The 19,711-nt window shown below is 37.7% G+C and overlaps 2 protein-coding genes across 12 annotated transcripts in view; one reads left to right on the forward strand and one right to left on the reverse strand.

The window, feature by feature from the left end:
• Positions 1 to 17,293, reverse strand: part of SATL1 (spermidine/spermine N1-acetyl transferase like 1) — a 28,489-nt gene extending 11,196 nt beyond the window's left edge. Inside the window, exons 1-5 of one of the 4 annotated variants that reach the window (XM_025431837.3) lie at positions 16,269 to 17,293; positions 14,218 to 14,269; positions 2,084 to 2,164; positions 1,633 to 1,686; positions 424 to 464 (exon numbers count right to left, since the gene is read on the reverse strand). In XM_025431837.3, coding sequence (XP_025287622.1) covers positions 424 to 464; positions 1,633 to 1,686; positions 2,084 to 2,164; positions 14,218 to 14,269; positions 16,269 to 16,916 — 876 coding nt within the window. In that variant the 5' untranslated portion in view covers positions 16,917 to 17,293. Of the gene's footprint in view, positions 1 to 423; positions 465 to 1,584; positions 1,687 to 2,083; positions 2,165 to 14,217; positions 14,270 to 16,268 lie in introns of all 4 variants that reach the window. The other 3 variants (XM_025431836.3, XM_025431838.3, XM_025431839.3) reach the window with 3 other exon arrangements.
• The window catches only part of APOOL (apolipoprotein O like), a 240,886-nt gene that overhangs the window by 116,598 nt on the left and 104,577 nt on the right, over positions 1 to 19,711 (forward strand). The gene's annotated exons all lie outside the window — the stretch shown is intronic.

Consider the following 19,711-nt stretch of genomic DNA (forward strand, 5'->3'; position numbering starts at 1 on the left):
TCATTTTCTGGGTTGGTTCCACAGATATGGCTGTTTTCTAGTTGTATCCCTGTGACAAAATGAGCTTAGGAGGCTCCAACTACTCCCCACTTACCAGAAGTGATTTTTATGCTATTCTTATATTCATACCATGGACCTATTTTATGGGTAATATTGCCTTCTAATATCCCTCTTGCTTGTCTCTGCTTTATAGCAAAGTGGTGTATAGTGTGGTTGTGGACTATGTAGAAATCAATTTTTTATTAAATATAATTTAAATATAATCCATATGAATATCTGATTTGAAGATCTATTTTAATTGGAATAAAGAAATATTTTGAGGTTATGTTCAGAAGGTGGGATAAATTATCTAATTTACACTCTTAAATATTTAATGAAGATAATGATAACATATAGAATATCTTTACTAAATATAATACATACCTGACTTAATCTCTTCAGCATTTCAGCTCCAATACCTAGACCTTTTAAAATATATAATGGAAAATGAACCATGTTTAAAAAATCCACTTAACAAATTTATTTGCTTTAATCTTAAGTAAAATATAAACCCTATATCAGGGAGCCTGGGTGGCTCAGTGGTTGAGCCTCTGCCTTCCACTCAGTGTGTGATTCTGGTGTCCTGGGATTGAGTCCCACATTGGGTGCCCTGCACAGAGCCTGCTTCTTTCTCTGACTGTCTCTGCCTTTCTGTGTCTCTCATGAATAAATAAATAAAATCTTTTTAAAAAACACATGTATCTGGCTGTTATATATTAAGAGCTTGTGTTGTAACTCAACTCATTAACATTTTTAATATCTTCCTCCAAATTGTAATAGGGTTCCAAAGGTAATAGAAGAGATTTTGGATTTAAAGATTGATGAAGCAGAAATGAGTCACTGTCACTATCATAATATATTTCTTACTCACTTTCAGACAAAACAGGCTAAAACATAAATGCATTTCTTTTAAAGATAAAAGGATAGCTACAGGGCACCTGGGTGAATCAGTAGATTGGGCTTCTGCCTATGGCTCAGGTCATGGTCCCAGGGTCCTGGGATTGAGCCCTGTGTTGGGCTCCCTCCTCAGTGGGAAGCCTGGTTTTCCCTCTTCCTCTGCCCATTCCCCTGCTTGTGTGCTCTCACTCTCCAAATAAATAAAATCCTTTTTTTAAAAAAAGGATAGCTGGGATGCCTGGGTGGCTCAGTGGTTGAGCGTCTGCCTTCGGCTCAGGGCATGATCCCATAGTCCCGGGATCGAGTCCCACATCGGGCTCCCTGCATGGAGCCTGCTTCTCCCTCTGCCTATGTCTCTGCCTGCCTCTCTCTGTGTCTCTCATGAATAGATAAATAAAATCTTTAAAAAAAGGATAGCTGTGATAATTTGGCTTATTCAGGCCTTTATAGGAACTAATGGAAAGTCCTTTCCAAATCTGTGGTTGAGTTTTTACCATATGCAAGGATAACTAGGATAATGATCAGGCTCATGAAATAGAAGTGAGTTATATTAACTAACTTAAATACCATATTTATACTGAAGCCCTATCCTTAAAATATGCCATTTTAATTTTTAAACTATAAGTAATAATTTAAGTGTAGCTTGACCTCGGTAAGCTTGTATGACATAAAAATCCTCTAGGTAAAGTAACTTGCCAATCCAGGGGTCGTATGTAAAGTAGTACATGGCAAATCCAACAGTCACTTTGCCTAGAAGAGGGAAGAGAGGGTACAATGAGGCTAAGGCTTTGAATCATTGAGTGGTCTTTCCTCTAAAATTGAATATCTTAGAGTTTTTTTTAAGTATTAAAGTAATAAAAGCTTACTGGACAAAATGTCAAACAATATGAAAATATATAATGTAGGTTTAAGTCCCATATAACACAATCCTAAAAAGATAAGCCATCTTTTAACAATGTATATTCTTCCAAATTTTTTCCTATGCATATACAAGTATATACCACACATTTTCTTTCTTAAAAAAATGAATTTATGTACTCATACTCTCCTACTCTATTAAATAGTAAGTCTATACTATCAAACTGTTCATTTTCAGGGTAGAGAAAGTATACTACAGATTAAATTGGAAGAAGCAGATTTATTTTACCTGATGGTTTTTGTTGACTGTGTACTTCTGCAATCAGGCAGTAGAAAAGGGGATTGTCCCCAAAGCCATCCCTGAGTAAATCTGAAATATAAATTCATAAATAATGTATTAGAAAGATTAGAAAGTTTATAGTAAAAAAAGAAAGTTTATAGTAAAGAAAAGGAAGGTGGTAAAGTAGGCAGCACTAGGAATTCATCTTTTCACCTGTACAACTGTACTGGCAGTGAATATTTTGGAACTCTAGAGGTTTTTGAGCACTTGGAACTTCTAGAGTACAGCTGGGCTGGTAAATTGCAGTTAAATTCAGCTATCAGCCCATAGTGGCTTACAAGTCTCCCCTGGCCCTTTGCCTCATGGAAGCAGCTGTACGGTCAATAACATGAATTGCTGAGTGTCTTGCTGGAGCCAGGATAGGCATTTGGGAACTTATCCTCCAAATACTGGAGTTCTGTGTTCTGATCATGGATTGTTACTCTGAATGCTGAGGTGCCAGATTAGAAGTTAGCCACAATTTTTCCAACCTTCACCAATAAAAGCAGCTTCCAGATGTAAAAAGAACCACATTTGTTTTGACATTTAAAACCAACCACATATATAGAGAATTTAGAAAGCTACCATGTATAACTAGGAAAAGATACAGACTTAGAAAAGGCCTTAGAACACCTTAAACATGTAACTTACGCTGATCTCTGACACAGACACCCCATAACAATAAAAAAAAAAAAACAGCCATCCCTGGGGAAGGGGGAGAATTTTATTTCCAGAGTTAACATATTTTAAGATTAAAATGTCCAGGGCAGTCCGGGTAGCTCAGTGGTTTAGCGCCGCCTTCAGCCCAGGGCCTGATCCTGGAGTCCTGGGATCGAGTCCCACGTCAGACTTCCTCCTGCATGGGGCCTGCTTCTCCCTCTGCCTCTCTCTCTCTCTCTCTCTCTCTCTCATAAATAAATAAAATCTTTAAACAAAAGATTAAAATGTCCACTTTTCAACAAGTCACAAGGCATATAAAAAAATCGGAAACTATGCCCCATTCAAAAGAATGAAGTAAGTCAATAGAAAATATACCTAAGGAAGGCCACATGTACTAAACCAAGACTAAAACAACTATCTTAAAGATGCTAAGAGAGCTAAAGGAAAGACATGCACAAAAACAGGGACCAAATGTATGAACAAAATAAGAATCTCAGTAACAAAATACAAATTATAAAAAAGAAGCCCCACCAAAAAATTCTGAAGGTGATAAGCATAATAATTGAAGTGGCAAATGCACTGTAGAGGTTCAAAATCAAAACTGAGCTAACAGAAGAAAAAAATCAGTGAATTTGAATATTACGACAATTGAAATTACCAAGTCAGGAACTGAAATAAAAACAAGAGGAAAAGTAAACAGCTTAGGGACTTTATCAAACTCTATCAAGTGGGCCAATATACACACTCTAAGGCAGAATCTCAAAAGGATAAGAGACAGGAAAAAAGAATTTTTTGAAGAAATGGTGGCTGAAAACTTCCCAAATTGGAATCAATTAATGAATCTACAAATCCAAGCTCAACAAACTCCCGAGTAGTATAAATTGAAAAAGAACACCACCAAGACACATAATCAAACTGCTAAAAGTATAAATTGAAAAAGAACACCACCAAGACACATAATCAAACTGCTAAAAGACAAAAAAGAATCTTGAAAGCAGTAAGAGAGAAGGATCTTGTCACATACAGTGGATCATCATTAGGATTATCATCTGATTTTTCATCAGAAACCCTGGACACCCGAAGGCAGTGGGTTGATCTATTCAAAGTGCTGGGGGGAACCTATCAACTGAGAATTCTAGCTCTACCAAAAGTGCCCTTCACAAATGGTGGAGAAATTGAGACATCCCCAGATCACCACCAAAAACAAAACCTGAGGGATTTCATTATAATTAGACCCTGCCCTGTATAAAATGCTAGAAGTCCTTCAGATTGACATGAAAGAAAACTAGATAGTAACTCAAAACCACATAAAGAAATAAAAGATAAAAGTAAAGGAAAAAAAAAGTAAAGGTACCTAGTTAAAGGTAAATACATGAACAATTATAAGGACTAGAGTCATTTTAATTTTGTTTATAACTCTGCTTTTTATTTCCTACATGATTTAAAGACAAATGCATAAAACTGATTATTAATGTATGTTATTGGGTACACAGTATACAAAGATGTAATCTCTAACATCAATAATATAAAAGAAGGGAAATAGAGGTGTACAAAAGAGTTTTGTATGCTATTGGAATTAAGCTGGTATAAATTCAAATTAGACTATTATAACTTTAGAATGTTAAAAGTAATCTCCATAATAACCACAAAGAAAATATCTATAAAATTTACACATAAGGAAATGAGAAGGGAATAAAAATATTTCAATACAAAAATCAACAAAACACAAAAGAAGGTAGCAATGGAGGAAATGAACAAAAAGGCTATGGCATATAGAAAACAGCAAAATGGCAGAAGTCCCTCCTCAGTAATTAAATGTAAATGGATTAAGCAATCTAATCAAAAGACAGAGATGAGCAGAATGGATTTAAAAATATGATCCAACTATATACTGTCTATAGGAGACTCACTTTAGATTTAAACACACATAGACACACAGAAAAGTTGAGAGTGAAATAATGGAAAAATGATGTTTCATCCAAATAATAGCCAAAAGAGAGCTGAGGTGGGTGTACCATATCAGACACAATAAACTTTTAAGTTAGAACTGTTAAAAGAGACAAAGAATGAGGTTATTTGATAATAAAAGGATCAATTCACCAAGAAGATAAACATTTATAAACATTTATGTACCAATCTCAGAGCACCAAAATATATGAAGCAAATACTGACAGAGTTGAAGATAGAAAAATAGCTCTACAATAAGAGTTGGAAACGTCAAGTCTTCAATTTCAGTAATATATTTAACAACCAGACAGAGATGAATAATTTACTAGATTATTTGAACAATATATATCAAATGGACCTAAAATAAATACACAGTACACTACACCAAACAGCAACACAATGCACATTTTTCTCAAATGCACATGGAACTTTCTCTAGGATAGACCATATCTTAGGCCAAAAAAAACAAGTCAATAAAATTTGAAAGAGTGAAATCATAGAAGTATCTTTTCTAATCATAGTGGAATGAAACTAGAAATCAACAGCAGAAGGAAACTAGGAATATCATGTAGAAATTAATGCACTCTTAACCACTAGTTCAAAGAAGAAATTACAAGGGAAATTAGAAAACACTTAGAGATGAATGAAAGTGAAAATACAACATATGAAACTTATGGAGTGTAGTGAAAACAGTGCTTGGAAACTTACACCTATAAATGCCTACATTTAAAAAGATCTCAAGCAATAACCTAATCTTATACCTTAAGAAACTAGAAAAAAGGAGCAAAGTAAGCCCAAAGCTAATAGAAGAGAGGTAATAATAAAGTTTAGAGCAGAGATAAACAAAATAAAGGGGGAAAAAAGTACAATAGAGAAAAATCAGTAATACCAAAAGTTGGATTTTTGAAAATATCAATAAATTGACAACTAGACTGACAAGAGAGAAGATGCAAGTAATTAAAGTCAAAAATAAAATAACAGGGCAGCCCAGATGGCTCAGCGGTTTAGCGCCACCTTCAGGCCAGGGCGTGATCCTGGAGACCTAGGATCGAGTCCCACGTCAGGCTCCCTGCATGGAGTCTGCTTCTCCGTCTGCCTGTGTCTGCCTCTCTCTCTGTGTCTCTCATGAATAAATAAATAAAATCTTTTAAAAAAAGAAATAAAACAACACTAACATTACAGAGATGAAAAGGATTATAAGTAAATACTATGAACTTTACACCAAGAAATTAGATAACCTAGAAGAAATGAACAAATTCCTTTAAAATTACAAATGACCTAAACTGATTAAAGAAAAAATATGAGCAGACCTGTAACAAGAGTTTGAATCAGTAATCAAAATATTTCTCAACAAAGAAAAGTTAGGAACCATGAGATGATTTCTCTGGTGAGTTCTATCAAATATTTAAAGAAGAATTAACACAATCCTTAAACTCTTCCAAAACTTTTGAAGAGGAAGAAACGTCCTCATTCTATGAAGTCACTATTACTTTGATAGCAAAGACAAGTAAACACATCACAAGAGGTGACCCTGGGTGGCTCAGTTAAGCATCTGCCTTCCGCTCAGGTCATGTTCTCAGGGTCCTGGGATAGAGCCCCACTGGACTCCCCACTCAGCAGAGGCGTCTGCTTTTCCCTCTTCCTCTGCCCCTACCCCAACTTGTTCTCTCTCTGGCTCTCTCTTAAATAAATAAAAAAATATTAAAAAATACATCGCAAGAAGAGGCTGGGCAAAATGGCAGAAGAGTAGGGTCCCCAAGTCACCTGTCCCCACAAAATTACCTAGATAACTTTCAAATCATCCTGAAAACCTATGAATTCGGCTTGAAATTTAAAGAGAGAACAGCTGGAATGCTACAGTGAGAAGAGTTTGCGCTTCTTTCAAGGTAGGAAGACGGGGGAAAGAAATAAAGAAACAAAAGGCATCCAAGGGGGAGGGGCTCCACGAGGAGCAGGGCTAAGGCCGTGGCGAGTGCCTCCAGGACAGGAAAGCCCCGTCCCGGAGAAGCAGGAGCTTCACCAATCTTCCCGGTAGGAAAGGCGTAGGAAAGGCGCTCCCAGGGAACTCGGACAGGATCCCAGGAGGGCGGGGATGCTCTCAGGCTCCCAGGGGCACTAACAGAGCACCTGTGCCCCGGGGAGAGCGTGCCACACCCCGCGGCCTAGCTCCCTAAAGGGCTGCAGCACGCGCCCGGCTGGAACCAGGTGCAGCTCGGAGGCGGCTCCAGCAGAGGCTCCGCACAGAAGGAGCTGCGAGGCAGGGAGCGTGATTCCAACAGCACAGGCCCTGGAGCCCAGGGTGCCGGGGGACACAGCCCAAGATCCGGCGATCCCCCCTGGGACAGGCAGAAGCCGGGAGGGCACAGGACAGCAAGGAAACTCCTGCCACCAGGCCCCCCCCAAGCTGTGCAGATCAGCAGCCCGCACGCGGGAGCATCCAGGCCCCTGCAGACTGAGAGCTCCATAGTTACTGCCGGAGCTGATTTACAAGGCTGGAGAGCTGGCCGCCACCACTGTGGTTGTTCCTTCTGGGGCCTCAAGGGTAAACAACCCCCACTGAGCTTCACAGTGGCCTCACAGGGTAAACAGGTTAAACAACTTTCACTGAGCCTTGCACCAAGCAGGAGACTGAGCAGCTCCCCCAAGTGCAGACACCTGAGAATCAGCACAGCAGGCCCCTCACCAGAACCAGCTAGACGGACAGGGGAAAAACAAATTATTGACCCAGCAGGAAAGTTCCAGGGGAAGTAAAGGGATTTACAGTATATAGAAACAGAGGATACGCCACCTTGTTTTTTGTTTTCTGTTTGCTTACACCCCTTTTTTTTTCTCTTCTCCTTTTTTTTCCTTCTTCGTTTTTTTCCTTTTTTTCTTTTTCTATTCTTCTTTCTCTTCTTTTTCTCCTTGTCCCAATACAATTGGTTTTTGGCCACTCTTCACTGAGCAAAATGACTAGAAGGAGAAACTCACCTCAAAAGAAAGAATCAGAAACAGTCTTCTCTCCCAAAGAGTTACAAAATTTGGATTACAATTCAGCGTCAGAAACCCAATTCAGAAGCACAAGTATAAAGCTACTTGTGGCTCTAGAAAAAAGCACAAAGGACTCAAAAGACTTCATGACTCCAGAATTTAGATCTAATCAGGCAGAAAATAAAAATCAATTAAATGAGATGCAATCCAAACGAGAGGTCCTAACGACGAGGGTTAACGAGGTAGAAGAACGAGTGAGTGACATAGAAGACAAGTTGATGGCAAAGAGGGAAACTGAGGAAAAAAGAGACAATGAAAAGGTCATGAGGATAGATTAAGGGAAATAAGTGAAAGCCTCAGGAAGAAAAATCTACGTTTAATTGAGGTTCCCAAGGGTGCCGAAAGGGAAAGAGGTCCAGAATATGTATTTGAACAAATCATAGCTGAAAACTTTCCTAATCTGGGAAGAGAAACAGGCATTCAGATCCAGGAGAGAGATCCCCTCCTAAAATCAATAAAAACCGTTCAACACCTCAACATTTAATACTTAAGCTTGCAAATTCCAAAGATAAAGAGAAGATCCTTAAAGCACCAAGAGACAAGATATCCCTAAACTTTATGGGGAGAAATATTAGATTAACAGCAGCCCTCTCCACCAAGACCTGGCAGGCCAGAAAGGGCTGGCAGGATATATTCAGGGTCCTAAAAGAGAAGAACCTACAGTCAAGAATACTTTATCCAGCAGGCGCTCATTCAGAATAGAAGGAGAGATAAAGAGCTTCAAGATAGGCAGAAACCAAAACAAAAGGGACCTCCAAACCAGTTCTCCAAGAAATATTAAGGGGGACTCTGTAAAAGAAAGAGGAAGTCCAAGGAAACAATCCACAAAACAGGGACTGAATAGGTATCATGATGACACTAAAACTCATATCTTTCAATAGTAACTCTGAATGGGAATGGCCTTCATGACCCGATCAAAAGGTTTCAGGCTGGATAAAAAAGCAAGACCCATCTAGTTGCTGTCTACAAGAGACGCATTTAAGACATAAGGACACCTACAGCCTGAAAATAAAAGGTTGGAGAACCATGTACCATTCAAATGGTCCTCAAAAGAAAACAGGGGTAGCCATCCTTATATCAGATAAACTAAAGTTTATCCCAAAGACTCTAATGAGAGATGAAGAGGGACACTATATCATACTTAAAGGATCTATCCAACAAGAGGACTTAACAATCATCAATATATATGCCCTGAATGTGGGAGCTGCCAAGCCTATCAATCAATTAATAACCAAAGTTAAGACATACTTAGATAATAATACACTTATACTTGGAGACTTCAGTCTAGCGCTTTCTACAATCGACAGGTATTCTAACACAACATCTCCAAAGAAACGAGAGCTTTAAATGATACACTGGACCAGATGGATTTCACAGATATTTACAGAACTTTACATCCAAATGCAACTGAATACACTTTCTCCTCAAGTGCACATGTAACTTTCTCCAGAATGGACCACATACTGGGTCGCAAATCAGGTCTGAACCGATACCAAAAGATTGGGATCGTCCCCTGCATATTTTCAGACCATAATGCTTTGAAACTAGAAGTAAATCACAAGAAGTTTGGAAGGATTTCAAACACGTGGAGGTAAAGGACCATCTTGCTAAAATATGAAAGGGTCAATCAGGAAATTAGAGAAGAATTAAAAAGATTCATGGAAACTAATGAGAATGAAGATACAACCATTCAAAATCTTTGGGATACAGCAAAAGCAGTCCTGAGGGGAAATACATCCCAATACAAGCATCCATTCAAAAACTGGAAAGAACTCAAATACTAAAGCTTACCTTACACCTAAAGGAGCTGGAGAGAAAATATCAAATAGGTGCTACACCCAGCAGAAGTAGAGTGTTAATAAATATTCGAGCAGAAATCAATGAAATCAAGACCAGAAGAACTGTGGAACAGATAAACAAAACCAGAAGTTGGTTCTTTGAAAGTATTAATAAGATGGAAAAGCCATTAGCCAGTCTTATTAAAAAGAAGAGAGAAAAGACTTAAATTAATAAAACCATGAATGAGAAAGAGATCACTACCAACACCAAGGAAATACAAACGATTTTAAAAACATATTATGAACAGCTATACGCCAATAAATAGGGCAATGTAGAAGAAATGGATGCATTTCTGGAAAACCACAAAATACCAAAACTGGAGCAAGAAGAAATAGAAAACCTGAACAGGCCAATAACCAGGGAGGAAATTGAAGCAGTCATCAAAAACCTCCCAAGACACAAAAGTCCAGGGCCAGATTACTTCCCAGGCGAATTCTATCAAACATTTAAAGAAGAAACTGTAACTATTCTACTAAAGCTGTTCAGAAAGATAGAAAGAGATGAAATACTTCCAGACTCGTTCTGTGAGGCCAGCATCACCTTAATTCCAAAACCAGGCGAAGACCCCACCAAAAATGAGAATTAGAGACCAATATCCCTGATGAACATGGATGCAAAAATTCTCAACAAGATATTAGCCAATAGGATACAACAATACATTAAGAAGATTATTCACCATGACCAAGTGGGATTTATCCCCGGGATGCAAGGCTGGTTCAACACTCGTAAAACAATCAATGTGATTCATCATATCAGCAAGAGAAAAAAAAGAACCTTATGATCCTCTCAATAGATGCAGAGAAAGCATTTGACAAAATACAGCATCCATTCCTCATCAAAACTCTTCACAGTGTAGGGATAGAGGGAATATTCCTCAGCCTTTTAAAAGCCATCTACGAAAAGCCCACAGCAAATATCCTTCTCAATGGGGAAACACTGGGAGCCTTTCCCGTAAGATCAGGGACAAGACAGGGATGTCCACTTTCACCACTGCTATTCAACATAGTACTAGAATTCCTAGCCTCAGCAATCAGACAACAAAAAGAAATAAAAGGCATTCAAATTGGCAAAGAAGAAGTCAAACTCTTCCTCTTCACAGATGACATGATACTGTACATAGAGAACCCAAAAGACTCCATGCCAAGATTGCTAGAACTCATACAGCAATTCGGCAGTGTGGCAGGATACAAAATCTATGCCCAGATATCAGTGGCATTTCTATACGTTAAGAATTACACTGAAAAAAGAGAAATTAAGGAGTCAATCCCATTGACAATTGCATCCAAAAGCATAAGATATCTAGGAATAAACCTAACCAAAGAGGTAAAGGATCTATACCCTAAAAACTACAGAACACTTCTGAAAGAAACTGAGGAAGACACAAAGAGATGGAAAAATATTCCATGCTCATGGATTGGAAGAATTAATATTGTGAAAATGTCAATGTTACCCAGGGCAATTTACACAATTAATGCAATCCCTAATAAAATACTATGGACTTTCTTGAGAGAGTTGAACAAATTATCTTAAGATTTGTGTGGAATCAGAAAAGACCCCGAATAGCCAGGGGAATATTAAAAAAGAAAACCATAGCTGGGGGCATCACAATGCCAGATTTCAGGTTGTGCTACAAAGCTGTAGTCATCAAGACAGTATGTTACTGGCACAAAAACAGACACATAGATCAATGGAACAGAATAGAGAATCCAGAAGTGGACCCTCAACTTTATGGTCAACTAATATTTGACAAAGCAGGAAAGACTATCCACTGGAAAAAAGACAGTCTCTTCAATAAATGGTGCTGGGAAAATTGGACATCCACATGCAGAAGAATGAAACTAGACCACTCTCTTTCACCATACACAAATATAAACTCAAAATGGATGAAAAATCTAAATGGGAGACATAAATCCATCAAAATCTTAGAGTAGAACACAGACAACACACTTTTTGAACTCGGCCACAGTAAATTCTTGCACGATACATCCATGAAGGCAAGAGAAACAAAAGCAAAAATGAACTATTGGGACTTCATCAAGATAAGAAGCTTCTGCACAGCAAAGGATACAGTCAACAAAACTAAAAGACAACCTATAGAATGCGAGAAGATATTTGCAAATGATGTATCAGATAAAGGGCTAGTTTCCAAAATTTATAAAGAACTTTTTAAACTCAACAGCAAAGAAATAAACCAACAAATCCAATCATGAAATGGGCAAAAGATATGAACAGAGATCTCACAGAGGAAGACATAGACATGGCCAACAAGCCCATGAGAAAATGCTCTGCATCATTGGCCATCAGGGAAATACAAATCAAAACCACAATGAGATACCACCTCACACCAGTGAGAATGGGGGAAAATTAACAAGGCAGGAAACCACAATTGTTGGAGAGTATGTGGAGAAAGGGGAACCCTCTTGCACTGTTGGTGGGAATGTTAACTGGTGCAGCCACTCTGAAACACTGTGTGGAGGTTCCTCAAAGAGTTAAAAATAGATGTGCCCTACCACCCAGAAATTGCACTGCTGAGGATTTACCCCAAAAATACAGATGCAGTGGAACGCCGCGACACCTGCACCCCGATGTTTATAGCAACAACGTCCACAATACCCAAACTTTGGAAGGAGCCTTGGTGTCCATCGAAAGATGAATGGATAAAGAAGATGTGGTATATGTATACAATGGAATATTACTCAGCCATTAGAAATGACAAATACCATTTGCTTCGACATGGATGGAACTGGAGGGTATTATGCTGAGTGAAATAAGTCAATCGGAGACGGACAAACATTATATGGTCTCATTTATTTGGATAATATAAAAAATAGTGAAAGCCAATAAAGGGGAAAGGAGAATCAATAAGGGGAAATATCAGAAAGGGAGAGAGAACATGAGGGACTCCTAACTCTGGGAAAGCAACTAGGGGTAGTAGAAAGGGAGGTGGGCGGGGGATGGTGATGACTGGGTGATGGGCACTGCGGGGGGCACTTGATAGGATTAGCACTGGGTGTTATTCTGTATGTTGGCAAATTGAGCACCAATAAAAAATAAATCAAAAAATAAAAAAATACATCAGAAGAAAAAAAAATTATAAACCAATACCACTCATTAATATAGATGCAAAGATCGTCAACAAACTAAGCAAACTAAACTCACAGCATAGTACAAGAATCATTCACCATGACCCATGACCAAGTGTGATTTATCCTAGGAATGAAAGGATGTTTCATCATAAGAAAATCAATCAATATAATACATCATATTAACAGAGCAAAAGGACAAAAGCACATGAACATCTCAATTGATGCAGAAAAGGTATTTGACAATACACTTTCATGACAAAAGTCCTCAGAAAACTAGGAATACAGGAAAATTCCTCAACATAATAAAGTTACATAAAATATAAAGAACAGTTAACTTCATATTCAATGGTGAATGGTTTAAGGCATCTCCCCTAAGATTAATAAGGCAGGATGCCTACTTTTACTACTGCTATTCAACATTTTACTGGAAGTTATAGCCAGAACTATTAGAAAGGAAAAAAATAAAAGCTATCTAAATTAGAAAGGAAGAGGTAAATTGATCTCTGCAGATGACACAATCCTACTGATAAAAAATCTCAAAGAATCCAAAAAAAAGTTAATATATACAATAAAGGAATTCAGCAAATTTGCAGACTGTAAGATCAACAAACAAAAGTCAGTTTTGTTTCTATACATCAAAGAACAAATTAAAAAGTAAACTAAGTGACAGGATGAGCACTGGGTGATATGCTATATGTTGGCAAATTGAACTCCAATAAAAAATTTTTAAAAAAATAAAAAAAGTAAACTAAGAAAGCAATTCCATTTACAGTGGCCCCTAAAGTAAACAACTAGAAATAAATATAACCAAGGAAGTGAGATAGTTGCATGCTGAAAACTACAAAAATATTGCTGAAAGAAAAGGACCTAAATAAATAGAAAGACCTCATGTATTCATACATAAGACAACATTGTTAACATGCCAGTACTACTCAAAGTGATCTAAAAAATTAATGCAATCCCTATCAGAATTCCAGTCCCTATCCCTTTTCACAGATATGGTAAAGCTGATCTTCAAATTCATTTGGAATTCCAAGAGTGTGATTCTGTCTGCTTTAATCATCTCTTTTGGTGTTCATATTTCCTGGCTGAAAAGTTCTAATTAATCATAAAATACTAGCCTATGGTTTTAATATTGCTGGCTATCAAAATGGAGTAAATATCTTAAAAATAGTTCACCATTTTGTGTTTATCCATTTCATCCTATCAAGCTACTACCAACATATTGGGCATTAAATTTACTTTATCTGAACAGTTACACTTCTCATTCTATCTTTTAACAATTAGTTAAAGTCTATTGCCCTCATAAAGATGTAAAAGCTCTTAAATATGAATTCCATACTTTAAAAATGGGGAAAATATAAAATAGAGGATCACTGACAAAGCTATCAAACTAATGTCCTGCACATGTAAATACTATTAATGGCATCATCTTTGTGTACCAAGGGCAGCAGCTTCCACATACCTAAATACAAGAAATATGTCTGTATACATTATGTCATGTTTCTTTTTTAGCTCTGAAAATACTATAAAACATCTTACCTGTTACTGTTAACTTCACTGAATCTAGCATGTTTTCACAGGAAGCCAATTCCTATCAAAGTAGAGAAAACTTTCAGTTTAAGGTTTAATAACAAATTCTTAGGACAATAATCATGAAGTTTTTATTGAGCATTTATTAATATAAGATGTCCCAGTCACTATTAATAAAAATGAGAATTAACTCCAGTCGTCTAGAAACTTAAAATCTGAAGTAGCACATTCAATAAAAGAATGTATGTAGAGAGATGAACTATGTCGATAACTCACTCATGAAAATCGGTTGTCCAGGTAACTAGTCTTGAATACAACCAGAAATGTGAAAGAAAAGTTAAAAGTGTTCCTGAATAGTCAAGGTAGATGTCACAAAGTCAATATACAATAAAGCTAGTAGACTTTACAGAAAAGTCTGTCATGTTTGCCTGTGAGGTGCTTTTCCCAGTTTAAACTTTATCAAGGTGACTTTTGACTCTATCATTTTTTTGCACATTCAAATTAATACATGGTTTGGATTTCATGCTTGGAAAAGCACTGCCCACTTCCAGATTATTAGAACATAAAACTGAAAGCTAATTAATTATTACATTCATTGTCTACGAATAAGTAATGTAATGTCTTATAAGAATAAGTAATTTAGTTTTTCTATTATTTTTCTGTGAATACTCATTAAAATTATTCCCAAGAAACTTCTGTTGTATATTCAGGTACATGGGGCAAATTTAAAAGTAACTGTGGTCAGGAACTCCACAGATACAGGTTCATTGAAGTGGGAGGGTCCAGTGATCTATTTTTCCTTTGGTGATGTTTTGAAAGATAAAGAAGATAAGTTTTCTGGATAGAGATATTCACTGCCATTCAATAATAAATTTATTAATTGCCAATTTGGTGTCACATACTAAGCTACGAAAAAATTTATTTTTTTCTACATGGAAAAATGTGCTTCTGGAATGACTAAAATGTAGTTGTGTTGTATATTTTGATTGATGATCTAATCATGCAGATTAATGCCAGTTAAAGAGATGATATGAGAACTTGTGAGGATAGAATAGAATGGAAGACATAGAAGGATAGATAACCCAGTTCTTACAGATCTGTAATAGGTCCTAGCATCATTTCAACAGATAGATTTCACTAGAAAACGTTTAGTGTTTTATTTTGGCTGTGAAAATACATTCTTTGATCAAAGGGAACATAAATTAGAAATGAAAACATTTTCATGGCAAAACTCTTTTTATAAGGCTCTCTTATCTATAACCTGCACCTTATACCAGCCTCATATTTACTCCATTAAAAATCTAGGCTGCTACTTTTATACGGAATTGTTTAGGTTGTGCATCATATAAGCAATTGCTTCGAGTGCCACAGAACTTCAACACAGTAACCATGGCTATTAGTTTGTCCTCTTTACTATACTGGGATGATTTCCAGGAAGGCCATTAAAGTGAACTTTTAAATCAGGCATTTTTAACCCAACTTCTTGAACTCCTGGAGGCTGTGTATGGGACTCAGGAGTCAAAGAACTCTCTGAAATTGTATGGAAGATTTGTTCTGGATGAATGCTGTTTTCTGTACCATTAGCTTCTACACATAGGTGTGGTCTTAAAAGCAACAACACTCCCTACCCTAAAATCTTATCCATAAATACCTGAAATTCTATCACTAAAAGGTCATTCATTTAAGTGAAGCATCCCTCTTCTCTAAGATCCTCTTTTAAAGTTAAAATTTCCAAAAATAAATAAATAAAAATAAAGTTAAAATTTCCCCAGGAGGTACACCATTAGGTCCCTGAAATTTCCATGAATCCATCTCTCCCACTTCTGAGCTCACTATTCTAAGTCAAGAAATTTGTTTTATGCCATAACAATAATTCTTTCAATATAGATAGTACTATGATCATGATTTTAGATGTGAAAATCGAAGCCTAGACAGGTTAAATGTTGTGTACATGGGTCATAATTAGCCAAGCTAGGATTCAAACCCAACCTATGCCTTCCTTACTCTCGGCCCTAAACTAAAGCTATGAAACTCCACAGAATAAGGAGAAAGATGCTTACTTTAATTAGGCGCAGGATTTCTGGGCAGTCATGTGCCTCTGCAGGTCTTACTCGGAAAGATTTCATGAGGCTTGGCTGCCTCATGCCTGATTGGCTTCTGCCTGGTTGGCTTGGACTTGGTTGGTTTCTGTCTGCTTGGCTTGTCCCTGATTGGCTTGTTCCTGCTTGACTTGTGCCTGATTGGCTCCAGCCTGGTTGCCTTATGACTGATTGACCCATACTGAATTGGCTCAGGCCTGGTTGCCTCAGGCCTGGTTGCCTCAGGCCTGGTTGACTCGTGCATGGCTGGCTTGGGCCTGATTGCCTCATGCTTAGTTGACTTGTACTGAATAAGCTCAAGGGTGGTTTTCTCGTGCCTGGTTGCCACATGGCTGGTTGACTTAGGCCTGGTTGACTCATACCTAGTTGCCATGTGCCTGATTGGTTTGTGTCAGATAGACATGTACCTTGTTGGCTCCTGCCTATTTGGCTCTCGCCTGGCTGGCTCATTCCTGGTTGGTTCATGTCAGTTAAGGTTGTATTTGGTTGGTTTATGTTTAGTTGGTTCACCCCAAATAAGCTCATGCCTGGCTGGCTCATCCCTGGTTGATTCCTGTCTGGTAAGCTTGATTTGTTCATGCTTGATTGGTTCATGCCCAGTTGATTCATCCCTGGTTGGCTAAGACTTGTTGACTTAGAACTGGTTGGCTGAGGACTGGCTGGCAGATGATGGTTTGGCAGATAACTGGTTGGCCAGTGACTGTCTTGATGGAGCAGGAGTCCTTAACTACAGCGCTGTAGTGGGAGGCTTTAGGATGTTTCTGTCTTTTCTCAACTTGATTCCTACTTTGAGATCCCTCTATCAAGATGAGAATGGTGAAAATAAAGGACTACCTAAAGGAGATTATTGATGCCTCCGATTTGCTGGAGTTGACCTCACCAGCGATCACAGCTGTAGGCTTGGCTGGGTTTCAGGTTGTCATCTGGCCTTTCTCTGCCAACAGGCGGGAAGTGAGGGGAAGAAGAAAATGGTCCTGGGGGAGTATTACTGCTTCACCCCCTTGCACAGTCACTGCATCATAATGATGAAGTCACAATGTTCATATTTACATGTCTAAGTCCTCCCTCATGTGGTGAGGGACAGCGCCTACTTGACCACCACTTTTTCCTCTTTTCCAGGAGTTTAAGAGGGTGAAGCAAGAAGTTGAAAGGAGTCTTAGAGTTTATGCTTGGCACTCTCCCTAGAAGTACTTGCTATTTTAACCACTCAATTCAAAGATAGTTGCCTTAATTCTGCTTTCCCTGTGCCCCTGCCCTGAAATAATTCACTTCCTATTGCTATCCTGACTTCCACTTACTACCTCTTTCCCGTAGGCATAGAAAATAGAATACTTAAGAAGGTTGTCCTAATGAGGTGCTCAAGTGTCTAAAGCAGAAAATGCTTTATGACCTAGGCTCAGTGGGAAACACATTATATGTTCTCATTTAATCCCATAGCAATCATATTATCCCCACTTCTGTGGAAAATAGTTCCAAAGATTTGGTAAACTAACTAAGGCCTCAACAGTTGGAGAAGAGCCTAAATTCAGGCCCAGGTCTATCCAACTTTATTTGCAGGTATTTTACCATTACACTATTCTATCTCTTACATACACTATGCTTATTCTCCACCCCCATATCTGTGAAATTAAGTATATTATCCTTTAACCCCTTCCTCCCTCACAGAAACCCTTCTCTCATCATTTTAATTGTTGGCTCATTTCCACAACAGTGTATATTACGTAATTGGTGCTAAAATGGTTACAGATGGAATGACTTATTTTTTAAGTATACTGGAGATCCTTGGTTGAGGCTAGTTTAAGTCTCGCATTGTGTTAAGGGCCTTATATATGCATTACTTCATTTAATCATCAAAGCAACTCTGTGAGGTATATACGGTTATTCTATAATTTATTAATAGAACAATAGAATTTGAATTAACTAGTTTTCCCAAATCTTGTTATCTTTTAAAGATTTTATTTATTCATGAGAGTCACACAGAGAGAGGCAGAGACACAGGCAGAGGGAGAAGCAGACTCCCTGCAGGGATCCCAATGTGGGACTTGATCCCAGGACCCCGGGATCACACCCTAAGCCAAAGGCAGACACTCAACCACTAAGCCACCCAGGCATCCCAGCTTTCCCAAATCTAATCCCCATTCCCAAAGAATGGGGACAGAGTCCAAAGCCCATCCCATGGACAGAACAATAAATAGAACTGTGGGGGGCACAATTGCCATTTGGCCCATACTGGCTATAAATGGAAACTAGAGAGCCCATTTTCATATCAGGACAGGCAAATCAAGTCACATAACAGAATTATACTAAACTTAACACACTATATGTAGGCACATTTGATCTCAGTCCTTTTGTAATAATAATAAGAGCTAAAATTTATGAATGATGTCAGGCATAGTTTTATGAAACAATTTACTTGTAATAATTCACTTAATCTTCACAACAATCCAGTGACATAGATGATATAATTATGACCATTTTTGAGGTAGAAAAACAGATTCAAAGAGGTTAGGTAACCTGACTTAGGTCACATAATGAAAAGTTAAGACAATGGGATGCCTCGGTGGCTCAGAAGTTGGGCACCTGCCTTGGGCCCAGGTCGTGATTCCAGGATCCGGAATCGAGTCCCATATCGGGCTCCCTGTAAGGAACCTGCTTCTGTCTCTGCCTCTCTCTCTCTCTCTCTCTCTCTCTCTGTCTGTCTCTCATGAATAAATAAATACATCTTTTAGAAAAAAAAGAAAGAAAAGTTAAGACAAAATTAGGAAAACCCAGTTACCATTTGGTTTTTCTGAAATGCCATGAAATGAATGAAGGAATTTTACTGTTTGCTTTACAAAATCAAACAGTTTGTATAATTTATTATGGGAGATGGATGACATTTGTGTTTTTTTGCTATTTTAGAGGAGACATGTCCAGTTGATCCCTTAAAGAGGTAAAATTAGAAATTACAGTTTAATGACCTAGATTTGTTAACTAGTTTATTTGGTATTTTGGCTCACAAACATTTGCATCACTTGGAAGACATTTAGGTTTTTTTTCTTTTGAAACAATGTTGGGTTTGAACATTATACAATTTTTATTTTAAGAGAACACACCAAGAATGCATATTCTTGCTCAGTTACTTATTAATACAAGTTGTCCCATCTTAGGAATACAGAATGAGACTGCCTCCATCAGCCATACAAATATCTTCACAAGGTAGCTGTAATACCACCAGGGAAAAATAGGTTTGTTTTTTTAATATTTAAACAAAACCGTCAATAATCAGTGTTTGCCACAAGGTGGCAGTGTTATCCAGTTTGGGAACCCAAAGTCTAAATGATATTTAATAAAAGTAAACATATTATTAATTTGAGGTTTTTGTCATTTCCAGATATTAGCAGAAAAAATTTTTAAATGTTGTC

This window comes from Canis lupus, chromosome X (assembly GCF_003254725.2).
Source record: "Canis lupus dingo isolate Sandy chromosome X, ASM325472v2, whole genome shotgun sequence".
In the NCBI taxonomy this organism is placed as follows: domain Eukaryota; kingdom Metazoa; phylum Chordata; class Mammalia; order Carnivora; family Canidae; genus Canis; species Canis lupus.